This window comes from Pteropus medius, unplaced genomic scaffold (genome assembly GCF_902729225.1).
Source record: "Pteropus medius unplaced genomic scaffold, Ma_sr-lr_union100, whole genome shotgun sequence".
In the NCBI taxonomy this organism is placed as follows: domain Eukaryota; kingdom Metazoa; phylum Chordata; class Mammalia; order Chiroptera; family Pteropodidae; genus Pteropus; species Pteropus medius.
The window spans coordinates 10,399,670-10,419,598 of NW_024351730.1; the positions used below are offsets into that span (position 1 = coordinate 10,399,670).

Below are 19,929 nucleotides of genomic sequence, written 5' to 3' on the forward strand. Positions count from 1 at the left end.
TTGACACATTGTTGTCTGTTTTTAAAATATTTCTAGGTTATGTTCTTTAATTTTGTTTCATTCTATAATTTCTTTGACTTTCACATCAGCTTCTAATTTGAGTACAAAATGTTTCACAAGATGATCTCTGAAATTGAATGATATTATATAGAGAGAAGTTTTAGAATAAAAGAAATGCTAAATGATCCTTGGAAAGCTCAAATTCCTGTATTAAACCTATTCCCTTGGCTTTACCCTTCCATCCACTCATCTGGTAGTGTTTTGATATATACCTTCTATATGTTCACAAATCAGTTACTAAATAGTGCAGCTTGATATTTTGAAATGGTTTTAAAACCCGCTCATAATTTTATCAGATGTAGTATAAAATTATTTAGTACAGTGGAAATTCCTTTCAGGAGCTTTCAGGGAATATGTAATTGTTGATGCATTTAATATCTAAATCTATAGCGTTAATAAATTTACACATTAAGTATTACATTATTTACTTGAACCATATTTTCTTCAGAAACCAAACTTGCAGTCTTTTAAATTTAAGTATGACAGCTACACAAACTTAAAACAATCATTTAAAAGTATAAGGGTGATTTCACAAATATAGGTATTTTTATCTGAATACTTGAGTAAAATAGTACATTAAAAGACTAGTGAAGTTTTTTCTCATAATTTTTCAAACAGTAGCTGACCAACTAAACATATGTTGCACCTCTTGTTACTTGATGCTCATGGTTCTTTGCATGTGTCTTTTAAACTAGAGCTTTAACTTCCTCTTGTGCATGGTTTGTGCAAATTGCAGTTTATTAACTTGTCTTTGTCTTTGATGCTTGCAACCTAATCCATCACAGCTACACTTCCTCGAAAAGAAAGTGCTGTCAAACAGGAAACAGAGAGTGAGTATGCTTAGTGTATTAGTAGGTATTCTCAAGTTTGTTTAATGTCTAGAAATTAGTTTTGTCTTGAAAAAAGTGACACCAAAAATATTGATTGCTCTGAGTTGCCAGGTATTGGTGAAAGAAAACCGACACGATGGTAGTGGTGTGGCTACATCAAAGAAATATATGGTGGGCAATCAGAAAATTACAAAAAGTCTTAACCAGTATACCTCTGTTTTCAGGCTATGGTTAGAAACTAAACATTCTTTTACATGTGGTCAGATTTTGCGAAATGAAACCAAAGTTTGTCTTTAATTGTCCTTATCATATCTTCATTTGTCCCTCTGACCATCAGCAAAAAATATAGGTTAACTGAGAGACTTAAGAATAAAAAAAATTTTATTTATATTTAATTCTGAATCAAAGTTTCACATTTTCTTATACAAATAGAATCCTTTAATTCCTTGACATGTGTAGAATATTATGTAGCCATATTGTTCTAATTTTTCTTCTTGGCTATGATGGATACCTATGTTTATACCTAAAAACATGTCTCATATTAATATAGTTAATGATGTATTATTATATTTTAGTTGTATTGTAAATATAACAAGTTTTCAGTGTGTTTTTTTCCTTTTTGTTTAGTTTTTAAAGAACTGTAGTTAATCAAGTCACTTAATATAAAAGCAGAGTCTCTGCATTCAGGAACATATTAAGTTGAATTGTATATAATTGACTTTTTTGTAGGGTAAGAATGATGTAGTTCAGCAGTTTCATATGGTTCAACCTAATATGTTGATTTAACGTGGAGGCGAGTAATGGCGGAATAGGGCAGTTTTCTTCAGAAATACAACAAAGTCATGTTAGCTAGTATATCCATATTCATGTCTTTTGAATGGGAAAGATTCTCATCTACTTTAGTCTAGAGCTATCATTAAGCAACTTTATGATGAGACTGGGCAGGGCATAAGTTATGTGATCTTTAAGATCCCTTTCAGTCTTTTTCTATAGATCTGTCTAGTTTCACTACTCTTTATAATATGCTCAGGAATAGGACACAAATGTTACTGAAAGAAAAGGACACTACAGCCTGTCCCATGTGGTAGACTTGTGCAGTAACTTATATGAGCCCTGGAAGACTGAGACAGTGGTAGGTAGCCCTGATTTATGCTATGGGTCTTCTATTCATGAAGGTCACAACTTTCAAAGTTTTATTATTTCTTAGGTCTTCATGGAAGTTCTGGGAAATTAACTGGATCTACTTCTAGTCTAAATAAACTCAGTGTTCAGAGTTCAGGGAATCGCAGATCTCAGTCATCTTCCTTGTTGGATATGGGAAACATGTCTGCCTCTGATCTCGATGTTGCCGACAGAACCAAATTTGATAAGGTAAAATAAAATAACAGGTACTTCTTAAATATTTATATTAGTTTTCTAGCGTTAGTTCCTTATTGCTTTAAGTATGTTCAATGATTTGGTCTCTCTCAATTAACCATGTCTTACTTTCCAATTCTGAATCTGAAAAAAATACTAGTCAAACAGCAAGTAAAGTGAATTATCAATTAAATGATACTGTAGCTTTATTACAGTTTGTTATAATTCATAAAATACTTGCATCTCAAATTTAAGTTCTCTGAGCAAATACAAAGAGGAAGTAACAGCTTTCATGAAGGTAAACTGTTCTCTGCAATGTATTAAATAAGCTACAAGTTTGTCTCTGTGTTCCTCTTTCCAGATTTCAAGTGAATAATTGTTATGAGTTTTATTTTATATATGTTCTGGCCCTGTTATACCTTGATAATACTGCATTGTCCTGTCAATCTTGGAAGAGTTTGTTTGGGGGATTCTTTTTCGATTATGGATAAAGCATTTATGGTCCCTACATAAATTATAAATTAAAGGTGAAATGTTATTTTAAGTATTTGGTGCAGTTCTTTCATTTTGGTTTTCTTCAGATCTTTGAACAGGTACTAAGTGAACTGGAGCCCTTGTGTCTAGCAGAACAGGACTTCATAAGTAAATTTTTCAAACTACAGCAACATCAAAGTATGCCTGGAACTATGGTATGCCTCATGTTTATTTATTGGCTAGTATTTATGATCTGTAGCATAATTAGCCTAATTAATATGTTGTCACAATTTAAATATCAGAACAGAAAAAGAAAGAATTTATGATGTAAGGACTTTTAAAATCATTTTTGTTATACCACAAGATAATAAAAACAGTAATAGCTTGGGCATCCATCTTAGGCCTAAACATTCTCTAAGTTATTGGGGGTGGAGGGTAATGTCTGAATTTACTTTGCAAAAATAAATTATTTGAAAAGCAGTTTTAGCATTATTTTATTAATCATCAAGAAAAATATATGATTTTCAAAAAAAGGTGTTTGATGTTTATTATACATGGTCTAGCAAAAAAAGAAAAAAAAGAAAAAGGAGGGAGAGAAGGAGGAAGTTAAGAAAGGAAGGAAAGGTGAGGCCTCGAATCTGAATCTTTCTATGGCTTTGTTACTAATTAGCTATGAGACCTTAACCAGTTATTTAATCCCCAGTTTCCTCATCTCTTTATTGGATATGATAATGCCTATTTAGCATTCCTCTCAGGTGGCAAAAATATAAGAAAATGAGAAAATATTTGCTAGGACATTTTGAAGAACTTAAAAGCACAATCCAAATAAAGTGATTTTAAAATTAAGGTCATCTTTAAAAAGAGAACATCAAAAGCAGTCACAAAATGAATGAGAAATCTCAAATGGTTGAATGTATTATTGTAGATGGTGATAGTAGTACATTTACTTACTTCTTAGCTTCTGTAAGAATTGTTGATAGCATTTTTTAAATGCCAAAGTTTTATTAGAATGATTACTGAGATTTGCTTTAATTTTTAAAGTTCTCTTGAAAGTTGTTTCTAGACGTTTTCTGGTTTTGTTGAGCTGCCTTCCTATTCTGACCTCCCCCTCTCCCAGCCTCCTTTACCTTCTCTCCCCTCACTTTCCCCTCATGTGCACACATACAAACACAACTTCTCACCCCACAGTTATTCTTGGATAAAATCTAAGAAAGCATTTCATGAACATTCTTAAACAGCATACTAAATTACGTAGTTTTATCAGTAATACTACCTTTAAAAATCATTATTTTTCATAATGTATTCTTTCCTAGGAATTTTAAGACTGAGCAGGCTTTTGCTATATAAACTAGTCAAATTGTTGGTCTTTTATCATGTAAAGTACCTGAATAATTTTTGCAGACTGAAACAGATGACCTAGACGGAGGAACGTTATCACGGCAACATAATTCTGGCGCACCACTGCCTGTTTCATCTGAGTATGTGTTTGTTACTCTCTGTTCTTTATTTTGGAAAAAAATAAACTTTTACATTGAGCATAGAGGAGTGCTGCTCAATGAGGAGTCCAGATGGTTTTCAGTAACCTGACAGCACTCAGAGCACCAACATGTGTCTTACTGAATTAAAATTGAAAATCGGTACTGTTGTATGTCTTTGCAGTTCTCTTTTACTCTAGTAATCACAAAAATTGCAATCAATTTTGATGTTTGCTGGTAAGAAGTAGCATTTGAATTGCCATGTATTTCTCAGAAATCACAAAGCGCATTTCAAATCCAGCTTTACAAATGACAAAGTTATTTTGAGTATAAAACTTAACTTCAGAAAATATTTTTATATGGGAAATCATTAAAACTATGGAAATATTATTTTTAGTCTTTTCGTATATATGCAGTGGATTAAAGATAAATACACCTGAAGCTTGTAGTAACTTTCTATATTTTGTGTGTTTTCTGAACAGGAAAGATATGATTCGTCAAATGATGACCAAAATATTTCGCTGCATTGAGCCAGAACTGAACAACCTAATTGCATTAGGAGACAAAATTGATAGCTTTAACTCCCTTTACATGCTAGTCAAAATGAGTCATCATGTGTGGACTGCACAAAATGTGGACCCTGCTTCTTTTTTGAGTACTACTTTGGGAAATGTATTGGTGACTGTCAAAAGGAACTTTGACAAATGCATTGTAAGTTTTTTTAAAAAAACTTAAAATTCTAATCATTTCAAAAAATAGGGAAGTGTATTTAAATCAGGGGATTTACAGCTTTCCATTGGGGGAGCTACTGTTCACATCTCCCAAAGCCTTGAGCAGGGTGTGGGCTACAATATACATGAACAGAGGTAGTTCGATGGTACTATGCTAGTTAACTTCCCTTCTACATGGTGAATCTTGCCAAATTCTGGAGTAGGTAGCATAGAGACTCCAGCTACTTAAGAGATCCACTAGGTAACTGAAATCTCACTTAACTGATTGGTGACCATATTTATTGAAACTATCATTTGGATTTATTGTTGTTATTTTAATATAGTCTAATAAGAAAATTAATAATTGGATTATTTCTATTGATTGTTTAAATTACTTAATTTGTTAATTTTATGTTTAATAGCTTTACTTAATCATTGCTTAAGAATTGTTTTTATAATAACTTACAGCAATTATCATTTTCTCCTATAGAAAAAACAAAATCATTAACAACTTTATTTTTGTCTTTAGGTTTTAGTAAGCTTGTAGGTGTGAATTGGGCTTGGCCAGGTTCTAAAAAGAAGGTTTTTTTACTAATGTATATAGTACGTAAAAGTGGATATGTATCACGAATATTTCTCCCATGTAACTTTTAAGTTATATCCAGCTCTTGAATATCCATAGAGTAATAGGAGATAAAAATATTAAGGGCTATTAAAATCCTTATCATCTTTTATACTTTTAAAAACTAAAATTGAGTGTTTGAAAGTATAAAAGCAGTCTGTTACCACTGTAGAAACCTAAAGGTCCCCTCAGTAGGCGTGTTACTCCCCCTTCCCTACCAAATGATTTTACTTGCTATTTGAAATACTATGAAATTTGGCAATTTACTTATCTTCTTCCCTCCCCCACCTTCTCCAGAGGTGATGATAAACCTAGAAGGTCTGTTATAAGCTAATAGCAAAAGGAAGGGCTACCAAAGGCTAAGATAATGAATCCCATGTGACGTAGCTAGAACACTGAATCTTAAGGACACTGTACATTTCCACAGTATGAAGACTTTGTTGCTTTTATCAGTAAAATATAACTTTATGTAATACCTCTCAACCCAGTAGAACATAATTATTAAAAGCATAAGATGTAGTATCAGGTAGATGTGGATTCATATTAAGTACTTAGCACATTGTCTGGCACAAAATGAGAGCTTATTAACTGATAGCTCGTAATGGTGGTGGTGGAGGTGGTGGTGATAGTAGTAGTAATTTAAAAGATTAAAGAATGTTCATATTACTCTCAAGACAGGACAGTGGGCAGCAAAGTAAAATTAACCTAGCCAAAGGTATAAACTCACATTTTCTTGTAAATTGCATGTGTTTCTAAAAGATCTGCCTTCCGTCACTAAAGGGAAGGACGGTTTCTTTGGCTGCTTGTCATCTCTGTCTCTTATTTTAACTTGTATCTTCTCACAGTTTCTGGTAGATTGTGTGTGCTCAGTAAGTGTTACATATTTTGGTATTTGGGACAAGATCAAGACCTAGGGCATACCTCGAAAAAGTAATGAATGAGTCTGTGTGTATTGAGCCAAAAGTATGAATGTCAGATAATTGCAGAAAATGGAGGAGATAGCACCTGAGTTTAGCTCTTTTCAAACCCAGGTGGTCTGGGTTTTTTTTGTTTTGTTTTGTTTTTTTACATCATAGGTATGCAACTTTACTTCATGAATTAAACTAAACCCCTTATGACAAATAACAGAATTAAGTCAGAATTAGAAAATACTACTATTTACTTAGAAGGAAAAATGACAAAAGGAAAGCTTCAAAACCAGAATGTGCTGCCATGTTAAGAATGTCTAATGTGCAAAATACTGCAAAGCAGGCATTTTTACCAAAGGGTAATATCACTAGGACATATGGATTGCAATTATTAACAGAAAACTTTGTAATATAAAGGTGCTCATGGAAATATTGGCAAGGATTCAGAACAATGAGGAGGTGCTTTTAGAGTAAGGCTCTGAGAAAGAAGGGTACTGTTCCCAGGTCTTCAAAGAACAGAGCTAAGAAAGCTAGCCTAGCCTAGCTAGAGCTAAAATTAGAAAGTAACTGACACATCAGGTTCTACCAAGCTAGGCTCTGCAGCCCAGTACATTTCTTAACTGTGTTTAATTTGCTTTTCAGGATTCCTCACACTATAGTGATATAGACTTGTACTCAACCCTATGAGAAGGACATGATTTAGTTAAATTGCCATGGACAAAGGATGGACAAGTAACATAATATGTGGCTAGCATCAAAGTCGTAGTGTTAAACACTGAATAACTTACATGTCCTTCTGGTGATGGCAGTATGATTTGGCAATCAGCTGGAAATTATGTGCAACTTTAGCTTGAATTTTTATTTTTGTGAGATTTAGTTCGTTGATAGCTCTTTTTTAAATGAGCCATTTACCCTACTAGTTACAAAGCCCAAGAAGACAGCTGTCCTTTAGAACATCTCCTATTAATATTCAAGTATATTCAGGCTATAATTACATGCTGTGCATTTAAATGCCACAGAACAAAAATCTTCCCATAGCTTAATAGCAATAGACCAGCATTCACAAATTAGTGCTTACAATGTACCAGGCACTGATCTAGCACTTTGCACACATTATCTCATCTAATCCTCACAACCCCCTCCCTCCCATACAGGGTAGACACTCTGAGAAGTTATGCTGCTTTCCCCATGTCAATAGTTAAAAAGTGAAGGAGTTGATATTCATACCCCCACAGTTTGGTTCCGGTGCCTACAGTCTTATACTACCCTCCTCAGTGCATCCATTTTTACTCCTCACAGTTATTAATACTGATGAAGGAGAATAGTAGTAAAGATAATAGGAAATGGTTAACAGTACTCACAGGGCTTTCTTATACGAAATGCCTGTAGCCTAAATAATTACTTTTCTAATCTGTACATCATGTGGTTTTTAAGTTATAACCCCAAAAATCTCAACACAATGAAATTTTAGGTAGAAGTTGAAAATGATCCAACAGTATTTGGCAGTGTGATTCTTACTACTAATAGATTTAGATGCCCTGAGAGGTACACAGAACCATAATTGAATCCATGGATCTTTTGAACCCAAATGTCTGGATTCTATGTGAAACATCTATTATGTACTTTGTCACCATCATACGCAAGCACTTTGCTGAACTCATTTAGAATAAGTTGTGAATAGATAATGGAAAACTATATAATGCAAATCCGTAGTAGAAGTGCCTGTTTTCCTCTCTGTTCTCACACTCAAAAATACAGAACTTGCTTATCCAATCATTTTAGGCAAATGAAAATTGGAACTGGCTATGGTTCTCAAAATTGGCCCTGTGGCCTCCAACCAGAAGTAACTTGGAGAGATCCTATGGATGCTTTTATCGTCTGTGCCCCAAAATGGGCAGTAACCTTATACTTATCTTTTATAAATGATAAAAAGTTTATTGGTTTTTACTTTGAACAAAGACAAGGTTCCCAGGCCTTGATTACATCCTGTTTTAAATTGGATTTTTTTTTTCTTAATTTTCTTAAAATATATGTACTTTTTAATCTATAGAAGTAGTTTTTCTTCATTAATTCTATTGTATTAATCTTTAATTAGTAAGCATCCAAAATGTTATAGGTACTAAATGATCCTCTATGATGTATACATTTGGTTATAATTATATATGTTGCTTCTAAGAAGTTTTCTTGGCTATTTCTTTTCCTTGTTTTCTGCCTAACTTTAGAGTAACCAAATAAGGCAAATGGAAGAAGTAAAGATCTCAAAGAAGAGTAAAGTGGGAATTCTTCCATTTGTTGCTGAATTTGAAGAATTTGCTGGCCTTGCAGAATCAATCTTTAAAAATGCTGAGCGTCGTGGAGATCTAGATAAAGCATATACTAAACTTATCAGAGGAGTATTCGTTAATGGTAAGCTTTTGTTATGTCCTAAAGAATTTTTTGGTTGGTTGTTTTTATTATTTCTCATAACTCAGAAGTTGGGAAGCAGGTATGTTCATTACTTCTCATATTCTAAAGTCTTTTTTTAAGTTTTCTGAAATTAAAGATTTCTTAAATTTGAAAAGCAAGCAGTATATAAAATCCATTCTTATTCATCAGGAAACACTTACATTTTAGAGTACATATGGGCTTATTATACAAAATTGAATTTATTTTTATAAACACAAAAAATGACCTCCCAGATTACATTTGCATTTTAGCAAGAGTCTTCTGGAGGTGACAGGCAGTGATGTCTGTGTGACCTTAAGCAAATCAGGTCACTTTAGGCCTCATTTTTCATATCTGTCACATGAGGTAGATTAATGCTAAAATAATATAATTCACTGTCTTCCTATGTCAAATCCCACAATTGAAGTATAGAAACAGTGTGAACATGTCATTTAATTTGAAATAAATGATTCGATTGCATATATTCGAGATGTTTTATTTTTTCTGTTTTGATTTAGTGGAGAAAGTAGCAAACGAAAGCCAGAAGACGCCTAGGGATGTAGTCATGATGGAAAACTTTCACCATATTTTTGCAACACTTTCTCGTTTGAAAATCTCGTGTCTAGAAGCTGAAAAAAAAGAAGCCAAACAAAAATACACAGATCACCTTCAGTCTTACGTCATTTACTCTTTAGGACAACCTCTTGAAAAACTAAATGTAAGTATATTTTCATTTAGTATATTTTTCCTGATTTCGAACACATACATATATGTTTGTATATGAATACAACAGATATTTATCTTAAATTTGCTCATATATTGATGCAGAAGAATAATGAAGAAGGGACACAGTTACTGAAACTGCCAGTGTGCCAAGACACTGACTGCTAAGTACTCTACTTACATTATTTTTTTTTGTTCTTATAAACAATGATATGGGGTAAAGATAGTATTATTCCTATTTTATAAATGAAGAAACAAAGTAAAAAAAAAAAACTTGCTTGAAGTTTTAACTGGCAAGTAGCAAAGCTGGAGGATGAACCCTAGAATAGGCTTTTCTGTTATACCAGTCTTTCTCATTTCTTACCTTACAAATGGCTAATCTTTATCCTTAGTTCAGATGAAAATTTCAAAGCTTTATTGAGATAAAATAAAAATTGTTTTGTTTATTGCCTTTTCCCTTCCTTTCCTGACTTGAATCAGTCCCAGAGCAAGTCCAGTCATTAAAATTAAGAAATGATAGTTTTAGAAAACTTTGCAATATAGTACGGGCAGGTCCTCTAATAACATTGTTTCATTCGATGTCTTTTCATTATAACATTGATGAGATGCCAGGAACTTAACTCTTTATATCAATTAGGCTATGGTAAAATTGGTTTGTTATGCATCATTTTGCTTAGTCACAGAACCTACCGACGACATTAAGACTAACTGTAGATGCTTAAATGGACCCTTCTAACTTTGTCCACAATGTGATTAGACATCTTTTATAAGATTTTAATTTAAAATTAGTTAAATAAAAAATATATTTCTGTTAACAATTCAAAGAAATATTTAAAAGACATTTAATCAAATGCAGAATCAGCTCCTTATAAAACTTAAGGACAGATATTTTAAAATAAAAGGTCCGTCTCAATAATAGCAGTCTCAATAATAGCAGACATTACTATTATTGTCATTGACATTTTATAGATAAGAAAATCAAACTTTACATGATACTTAATTGTAATATCAGAGGCATTCCCTTTAAAATCATATTTAAAGCAGAAATATTATTAGATCCTTTATTATTTAACACTGTTAAGAAAGCTCTAAGCAATGTAATAAGACCTAAAACATAAATAAAAGATACATCAATGAGAGTAAAGATTATATTTACCTATATATAATATTCTGAAATTACTGGTCTCTGGTAAAGTAGGATTCAAAATAAATATATCAAAAAACAATTTATTTCCTGTATGTCATAATAACCAAATAAAAGTTTATGTGAAACAAAAATTTAAAAGCCCCAGAAATAGACTTGTCAAAAAATTATTATAAAATAATGAAGAACAAACACATAATACTTGCTAAGAGAATTTTAGAGAAAAGTAATAGAAGGGGATTTGGCTTGTCAGTATCAAATCATATTGTATAGTGCTCAAATAAAGGCATGCCAATAGATAAAAATTGCATATTTAAAAAATAAATATACTTGAAAGACAACCTGAGAAGAATATTTATAAGCCAGTATATTTAATAGAAAAGATCTTTTTTTAAAATCAATAGGAAAAGCACTAATATCCCAGTTTATAAATGGGCAAGGGTTCTGAATATACTACTAAACATACAAAAGCAAGTTAACTTCATTTGTAGCCAAAGAATTGTGAAATAAAACAACAAATAAACTTTTTTCACTTATCAAAATGGCAACAATTATTTTTTATTGTGATAATGCTGTTGATAGTATGGTAAGGTAGCAGTCTCATATGCTGTTGACAGAAATATAAACTGATTGAACTTTTCTTGGAAGCAATTTGTGTATATGAAGAATCTTCAGAATACTTATAAGTATACTCCTTAACCGAGGAATTATAGTCTTAGAAATTTATGCTGGAAAGTAATCAGTAATGTAAGTAAATACTTATATACAAAAGATATTTATGACAACTGTATTTATAATAGATTTTTTAAAACTCTGAATAGATTTTGCTGCTGGAAAATAAGTGAAAAATACTAAATATCCATTACTGGAGAAATGAATAAATTGTGGTTTAGTCATTGGATGGAATATAATGCAGACATTAAAAGTTATACTTTAGAAAAAAACAAATTAAATGGAAAATACAGTATACAAAATTCTAATCTCTTCTATACCCACACATCAAAAGACTAGAAGGAAATTTAAAATATTAACAGTGGTTATCTCTGAATAGTATCATAATAGGTAATTATTATTTTATCTTTTATACTTTTTCTATTATTTTATACTTTTACACATTGCCTGGTTTTTATCTAATGAATATATACAATTTTATAATTGATTTTTTTCTTAAATTTATATGAAAATAAAAGCAATTCTTAGCCATTATTTCTTTTTATTTCTTTGAAGCATTTCTTCGAAGGTGTTGAAGCTCGTGTAGCACAGGGTATAAGAGAGGAGGAAGTGAGCTATCAACTTGCATTTAACAAACAAGAACTTCGTAAAGTTATTAAAGAGTATCCTGGAAAGGAGGTGAAAAAAGGTCTAGATAACCTCTACAAGAAGGTTGATAAACATTTATGTGAAGAGGAAAACTTACTTCAGGTATGCTTAGTTTTTTTAATCATCCTAGATTGCACATACTTTTGTATATTACTGTTTTTCAAAATATTCCTCTGGAAATGCTACAGATTTTCTAATTTTAGTGCAGGAGGGAAGTACAGACCAGATTAAAGAATTCTAAGGAAGAAATGAACAACATTTATATAAACTTATGTGGCTGTTTCTGCTTATTTTATATTTCTGTTTTATTGTTTTGAGGCATTAAGCTTTCTTTTTGTTTGGGGATGGGTTTTTGTAGGGGTTTTGTTCTTGTTATTGTTTTTTTGATTTGAGAGGAGTAATTAAATAGCATATAGTACAGTATACTGGAGTGATTCTCATCATCAGGGTTAGAGTTAGAAATTGGTTCATAATCTGTGCCCAGATTAAGATGTGTGACTTTGGGCAAGTTAGCTTCTCTGAACCTCAATTTCCTTATTTGAAAAGTGGAAATAAGTACCTCTCATATAGTAGACAATAATAGCAGACATTACTATTATTGTCATTGACATTTTATAGATGAGAAAAATCAAACCTTAGAGAGGTGGAGTTATATGACCAAGACCCCAGAGCTGATGGATGGTAGAGCCAGATTTAAATCCCAAATTGAGCCATTCTTTATAAACCATACCAAAGACACAGAAATGAATGAGAATAATTCTGATTTCAACATCTTCAAGGGCTTCATGTGTAATATTAGATTTATGTTAGCCTCTGAAAGTCAGATAGTAATTTAACAGATAAAGTGGGAGAAGTGGCATTCCAGGTGGAAGAAATAACCATGAGCTAAAAGTTGAAAAGCAAAAAGTGTAATACTATTAATAGTCTTAAATTGACAGGAATTTTGGATTTATAAGATTTAAGATTTATAAGGAAAAATCCTAAAAGAATACATTCCTTCAACTGTCAGATAGGGATGATGATCAGAATACCTTTCTTCACCAGGTTATGATAAGATTAAAATAAGATAACATATACATAAAGCGCTTTGTACTGTGCTGATATAGAGTGTCAATAAATGTAACCTATTAGTATTAGCCAATATGTCAATGTGTGTATCAGATTCTATCTTGATGGTTGTCAACATATTATTTTCCACTGCTAGATTATAAATTCCTTGGATTACAGATAATCCATTTGTCTCTCTTGGTGTCTTCCATGGCATCAAGCATTGTTTTGCATCTTCCATTTTAGGCAAAGAAATTTTTAAACTTTTATTCGAAATGAAATTTAAGCATGAGCTATTGCATTTCATTTAATCACAGTCTTGGTTCCATACATAACTGTGTATTTCCACATCTGTGTTAGATATTGTAGTAGATATAATAATAGCTAAAATGTAGTGAGTGCTTACTGTGTCAAACACTGTTCTAAACACTTCACATACATTCACTCATTTAATCCTCACAAGAAACTTAGGAAGGTATTATCATCCTGGTTTACAGATGAAGAATTTGAGGTACAGAGTGGCAATATCCCATATCTTGTAAATAGAAGGAACTCGGATACATGTTTTGAAGTATTACACTTGGCTAAATTCTTAAAACATGTCTTAACATTGTTTCTACATACTTGATTATGTATTAATTCCATTCATAGTTTAATGAGTTTTATTTTCATTTTTATAATAGGTGGTGTGGCACTCCATGCAAGATGAATTTATACGCCAGTACAAGCACTTTGAAGGTTTGATAGCTCGCTGTTATCCTGGATCTGGTGTTACAATGGAATTCACTATTCAAGACATTCTAGATTATTGCTCCAGCATTGCACAGTCCCACTAAACCTTATGAAAGAAAAGATAAATGAAAAAAGCACTCTGAGTATACCAGACACTATTCAAAAATATCAGCAATTGTTTTGAGAACCCAGATTTGAAATTTTATGTAGTATTAAATGTCAGATAAATGGATAATACCATACTACAGATATTCAAGAACAAAAGTACCAACTTATGGAGCAGTTTTATTTGACCAATAGGTTGTGTACTAACTTAAAGTGTTTTTTTCATCATAAAATGCCTTTAGCATTTTTCTGTGACTGAATAGAAAATTTTCCTTTATTGCCTAGCTTCTTGTATTTGTAAGTGGTTATTCTATGAGTAATGCTTTGGGAGTTTTTCATCTTTCACTAATTCACTATTGCTTACAAATCATGTAACTACTAAAATATTGTACAGATTTTTTTTCCCAGTGTCTAGCGAATGTGCATATGGATAAAGGATCTCATGATGATCACTTGTAAACTCTGATTTTGAGGATTATGTGATTGTGTAGCAATGATTCTGAAGTAAAGAAATTTTCAAAAAAGTCGAAATTTGATATTCTTAGATCTGTTATATGCTTAACAGGTCAGTACACAAAGTTCATATAAAATTAATACACAAAAATTAATTACATGTCCATTTACTATAAAACACGAAAGTATGATAAGACAATAAGAAAAATCATCTATCATAGCATACAAATATTTAGTATTTAGGACTATAACAAAATGTGCTATGGACTGAATTATGTCCTTCTTGAAATTCATATGTGGAAGTCCTCTCAGGTGACTGTATTAGAGAGAAGGGGGTGCTTAAAGTCAAATAAGGTCTTAAGGGTGGAACCCTGATCCAGTACAACTGGTGCACTTATGAGAAGAAACAATGAGAGCTCTATCTGACATGTGAGGACACAGCAAGAAGGCAGCCACATGCGAGACAGGAAGAGAGCTCCCACCACAATCCAGGATGCTGGCACCCTAATCTTACACTTCCAGCCTCCAAAATTGAGAAAATAAATTTCTCTTGTTTAAGGCATTTAGTATATGGTATTTCGTTATGGCGGCCTGACAAGATATGTAAGACCTTTATGCAGAAAATTTTAAAACTACTGAAAGATATTAAAGAAGGTCTAAAGTGGAGGAATATTTCATGTTTCCAGATAAGAACACATAACACAGTACAGATGGCAGTTATTCCCAAATTTAAAGATTCAGTGCATACTTTGTTTCCAGTCTAGCACATAAGCTTGGAAGTCGCCTCTCCATCCTAAGTAAAAAGCTGAACAAACTGAAAAATCAACTCTTAGATCTGTAAGAGAAGTGAAGTCACAAGGCAAACTACTGCTACAATTAGAGAGACTGACAGAGCACAACTTAACCAGAGCAGAAACCCACAAGCTAAAATGTCCACAGTGCTGAGGTAGGAAAAATTGAATAACTATAATTGACAAACTGCTGAAGCCTGTGTGTGGATGTCTGAGAAAACTCCAGGGGAACCCAGTCATTGCACGCCCCCACACACACTTTTTTGAGTTTTATTTCCTGTAGCTCTACCAGATTCTCACAGTGAATATCAGGAGAAAAATCTGTGTTTCTGGCAGGGGGAAGGCAATGGAACCATTTTGAAATATGCCAGAGTGTTCTGTTCTTAACAAATCTGCCCTCAGGAGATACTGTTTAACCAGAGCCTAAATGACCTGAGAAAGGGAAATACTCAACTCCAGCTGCCTCCAGCTTTCTACATGAAGGAAGAGAAATACCCAATCAACTTCAACCCACTCTAGTCATTCTTGCCCACCTAAACAGAGTAGGGGGATTGAAAAGCACAGGTGAAGTTCACAGACCATAGATTCAGGCTCACGCTCACTAAAAGATGGAGGCTATTTGTAGGACTATAAAACACTTCTCTCAATTTACCACACCACATTACAAAAGACCTGTTCACAGCAGTTCAATTTACCCAGTACATCATGTCCAGCTATCAAAGTATTACAAAGCATAATAAAAGGCAAAGAGATCACTGTGCTCGCTTTAGCAGCACATATACTAAAGACAGCAAACACCAGAACAAGACCAGATATGGCAGGGATGTTAGAATTAGCAGACAAGGAATTTAAAACAGCTATGATTAATACATTAAACACTGTAATAGCTAAAGTAGGTAGCATGCAAGAACAGGCAGTGTTAACAGAGAGATGAAAATTCTAAAACTGAAAATGCTATAGTACAGGGTGAGAAGAGAGAAAAATGGCATAGATGATAGAAGCTCTGTTCATCTCTCTGGCGAACAAATCAAAGTTCTGACGGAAACAAGGAGCAAACAGCGAGGAAAAATCGCCTGGAATCTAGATGAACAAGCCATACAGCTAGGGAGAAGTTCAAGAAATCACCCTGCAACGGCAGAAGGTAGGACAGGGCAAGGTCACGGGGCTGCCCAATCCCAACCGGATAAGTGAGACCAAGGCTGCAGCAGCGGCAGACACCTCTTAAAGGGGCCACATTCACGAGCGGATTTTCTCAGTGATGGACCTGCTCGCTCTGAGCACCAGTGCTGATTTGGCTGCGCACAGCGGGCACCACGGACTTACAGGGAGACATTGTCGGAGTGAGGACCGAGGAGAGACTAGTTCTGTACAGAAGTGCCTGTGGTATCTATTGTTCCTCTGTTGAGCCCCCCCAACTCCCAGTTTACAGACACAGTGCCGCCATGGCCCTGACAACATCAAACTGGATAACAGAGATCGCTCCGCCCAGAGGATTCCCTGAAACCCCACCTCCCCCAACTCACGACCCCACACAAGTCACATCCAGGTGTGTCCTCAATAAGTCAGGTACTCCTTGCTGAGCAGTGCCTAGACTCACACTGGAGGCAGCTGGCCTCAGTTTCTGGTGTGGCCTTTTGAGGCAACTATAAGCATAGCATCTATAGATTGCTTGCTGAATCTTAACAGGTGGCCCTAGAGGGGTAGAGACTTGGGCTAAGTTTGGCCTGCAGCTGAACCTCTCAGGACTGTGTCACCAGACAAACACCTACTTCACAAATCCACACTAATAAAACCGGGAGACTTAGGAGCTTTGCTTAGGACATAGAAACAGACATGGAAAGGCAGCCAAAATGGGAAGACAAAGAAGCAGAAATGATGAGAAGAGAACAGAGATCCAGAAACAATGGAGTCAAGTAATCTAACAGATGCAGAGTTCAAAACACTGGTTATAAAGATGCTCAATGAACTTTTGAGAAGTGTAGATAAATTCAGTGAGAACTTCAACAAAGAGATAAAAAGCATAAAAATGGAAATGGAAATTATAAAATGGAACCAGTCTGAAAAGAACACATTATCTGAGATGAGAAGTATATTAAATTGAATAAACAAAGTGAATAAAGAAAAGAATCAAATGCCCTACCTAGAGGATGGGAAAGCCAAGGACACGCAATCAGAATGGCAAGAGATAAGATGCCAAGACTATGAAAATAATTTAAGGAGTATATGGGACACCATTAAGAGTCCAAATATCTGTCTGATCGGTGTAACTGAAGAAAATCAAGATGTTGAACAGCTGTTTGAAGAAATAATGATGGACGACTTCCCTTTGGGGAGCTGGGAGAATGGGGCAAAGGGTTAAAGAAGTACAAATTAGTAGCTGATGGATGGTCACGGAGATGGGGAACACAGCATAGGGAATGCAGTTAGCATTAATACGTTGGCTGGGTGGAGGGAGGAAGCAATTGGAATAGTTTTATGAACTGTATAGATGTCTAACCAATGTACTGTATACTTGAAACTATAAAATAAATAATTTTTTTGAAGTGTACCTATTCTGAATTATATTCAGTAATGCATCTGATTACTAAATATGACCTGAGGATTTTCCTAGACACTAATCAAAATAAAAATTTTATTATTCACAAATCATACTTTAGAATCTCCACGTACCTCTCGAAATATGAGATCTATAACAGGGTAGTGATCTATTTTTTTGGAAGCAGTCTATGAAAAGAAAAGGAATATTCCATCAGCAGCAGTCTGGCTCCATTCATATGCAATTAATAGAAGGTAAGATGTGGTAGCAGACACTCTGTTGTAGATTAGGAGATCATTTTTTTGTTTCATTAATGATTCTGTAAACTTGATTTTACTAATCAAGAGAAGTATGAAGTTATTGTTTTAACTAGCTAATGAACTAGCGCATTAGTTCTAAAGTCATATATCCATTAGTTCTTTAGGGCTAAGTCAAGAACAGAAGATATGCACTTGTTTGGGAAGGAAAGATGAACTAAAAACTTCACTATATTAAAATACAAATGCCCTGGTGAGCATTCTCAAGTGAGAGGGATTAGATTGGTTTCCTTTTGTCCAGCATGAGGGAAAATGGTAGGAGGCTTATATTGAGGAATCACAGAAAAATATAGAATGACATGTATACATGAATAGGAAATGTGTAAAAAATAACATATATAAACAACAGAGTAGGTACAATTATTTGAAATTTTAGAAAATTGAGTTTAATTTCTTTAATGGTTATATGTTACTACTAGTCTTTAGAGGTTTATATTTAACTTTATCTGCATAGTAGATTAAATATATGATGAAAAAATTCTTACCCAAACTTTTACACTGATTTACTGGGTAACATTGGTAAAGTAATTTAACATTTTTGGGTCTTGAGAAGCACAATCATGATTTTTTTTTTTTTTTGGTATTTTGTAGATGATTTAAATAATATGTACATGGAGATTTGAGAGTTTTTTGGAAGAAATTTTATACTGTTTCTTTAGGATTGAACATATCTTGTATTTGCTATACTTTTAAAAAGAGCTTTTGGTCTTAAGATGGTTTTTCTGGTCCAACAGCTCTCATTAGTTTACGCCCTTGGCTTTGCCAAGCTGTAGCTAAGCCAATATTGATTCTCCACAACTACTCTGAGCTCAGCATTGACCAGTCAATATTACAGTACTTAAGGAAAGAGAACTTTCTGAAAGGATTTCTAAGTAATGGAATAACACAACATTTAATACAAAATACCACATGCTTTCATAAGAAAGTTCGTAGGCCCTAAATTTTAATTTGAAAAAAAATTTTTGAACTGGTTTGTATTAAAATTTACTTATTATAACTTTACTTGGAATTTATAAACCAAGTTTACTTTAACTATAGCTATAAATGTGCTACTTCTAACCTGTGCTGATAAAAATTAGTTTCCATATTTGTTTATTCAAGAGACGTAAACTTCTGTAAGATTGATCAAACGATAAAATTTGTCACAGTGAACAGTTCTAAATGGGAGAAAGAGGAAGGACAGTTAATAAGAGTGCAGTAGATTGAATATCTGACTGTTACTGATGAAGTCTGAAGTAATGTGCCTCTCCCTAGTACATCATCCTAAGAATTGTGATTTCTCTGTTTATTCCCAGGGTCCCTCGTCTTTTGAATAATTTCCTCCCTCTTAGCCTTGCGTTTGGACCAAAAAAAGTTCCTTTTTTTTCTGCCTAAAAAATTACATTGCTTTTCATCGGGCGGCATAAAATTGATCAAAATACTCCAGAAATGAATAGAACAGTTGCTCATTCTACATTACAGTAGAATTATTCTGGATCCTAGTGTCTATCCATCATAGTCCCCATGCTCTGCTAGGATCAGGCAGATGATTATACTAGTTGGACCAATCAGACTCTCTGCCTCTGACAAGAATCCAAATCTTGAGTAGAGTGACACTGGCTGGAATGAAGACACTTGGAGCTAAATTATTTCGATGGTCATACCAAAATGACTGTCCATAAACTTATTCTGTGAAGGTCTCCAGAGTTACTTCAGATTCTATTTTTCCCAAGGTGGTTCTGTTTTCCTTTGGCTCTGTGAATCACCCCATATTCCTCCCTATATGGAGTCAGGGAGTGGTAAGGAGCACTTAAGTTAGCTGAAGTTAGTTTCTGCAGCTTGCAACCAAAGATCCCCCCAATTGTTGCAGGCACAAAACATGTATATACACAAAAATCAAATAAACTACATAAGACAATAAAT

At 33.6% G+C, this 19,929-nt stretch overlaps 1 protein-coding gene across 4 annotated transcripts in view; it reads left to right on the forward strand.

The window, feature by feature from the left end:
• Window positions 1-14,456, forward strand: part of EXOC1 (exocyst complex component 1) — a 55,626-nt gene extending 41,170 nt beyond the window's left edge. For 3 of the 4 annotated variants that reach the window (XM_039845258.1, XM_039845259.1, XM_039845260.1), the window contains exons 11-19: window positions 846-890; window positions 2,098-2,261; window positions 2,828-2,935; window positions 4,122-4,198; window positions 4,678-4,906; window positions 8,658-8,841; window positions 9,378-9,577; window positions 11,954-12,148; window positions 13,777-14,456. In XM_039845258.1, coding sequence (XP_039701192.1) covers window positions 846-890; window positions 2,098-2,261; window positions 2,828-2,935; window positions 4,122-4,198; window positions 4,678-4,906; window positions 8,658-8,841; window positions 9,378-9,577; window positions 11,954-12,148; window positions 13,777-13,929 — 1,355 coding nt within the window. In that variant the 3' untranslated portion in view covers window positions 13,930-14,456. The remainder of the gene's footprint in view (window positions 1-845; window positions 891-2,097; window positions 2,262-2,827; window positions 2,936-4,121; window positions 4,199-4,677; window positions 4,907-8,657; window positions 8,842-9,377; window positions 9,578-11,953; window positions 12,149-13,776) is intronic. The other variant, XM_039845261.1, reaches the window with a different exon arrangement.
• The last annotated feature ends 5,473 nt before the right edge of the window (window positions 14,457-19,929 follow it).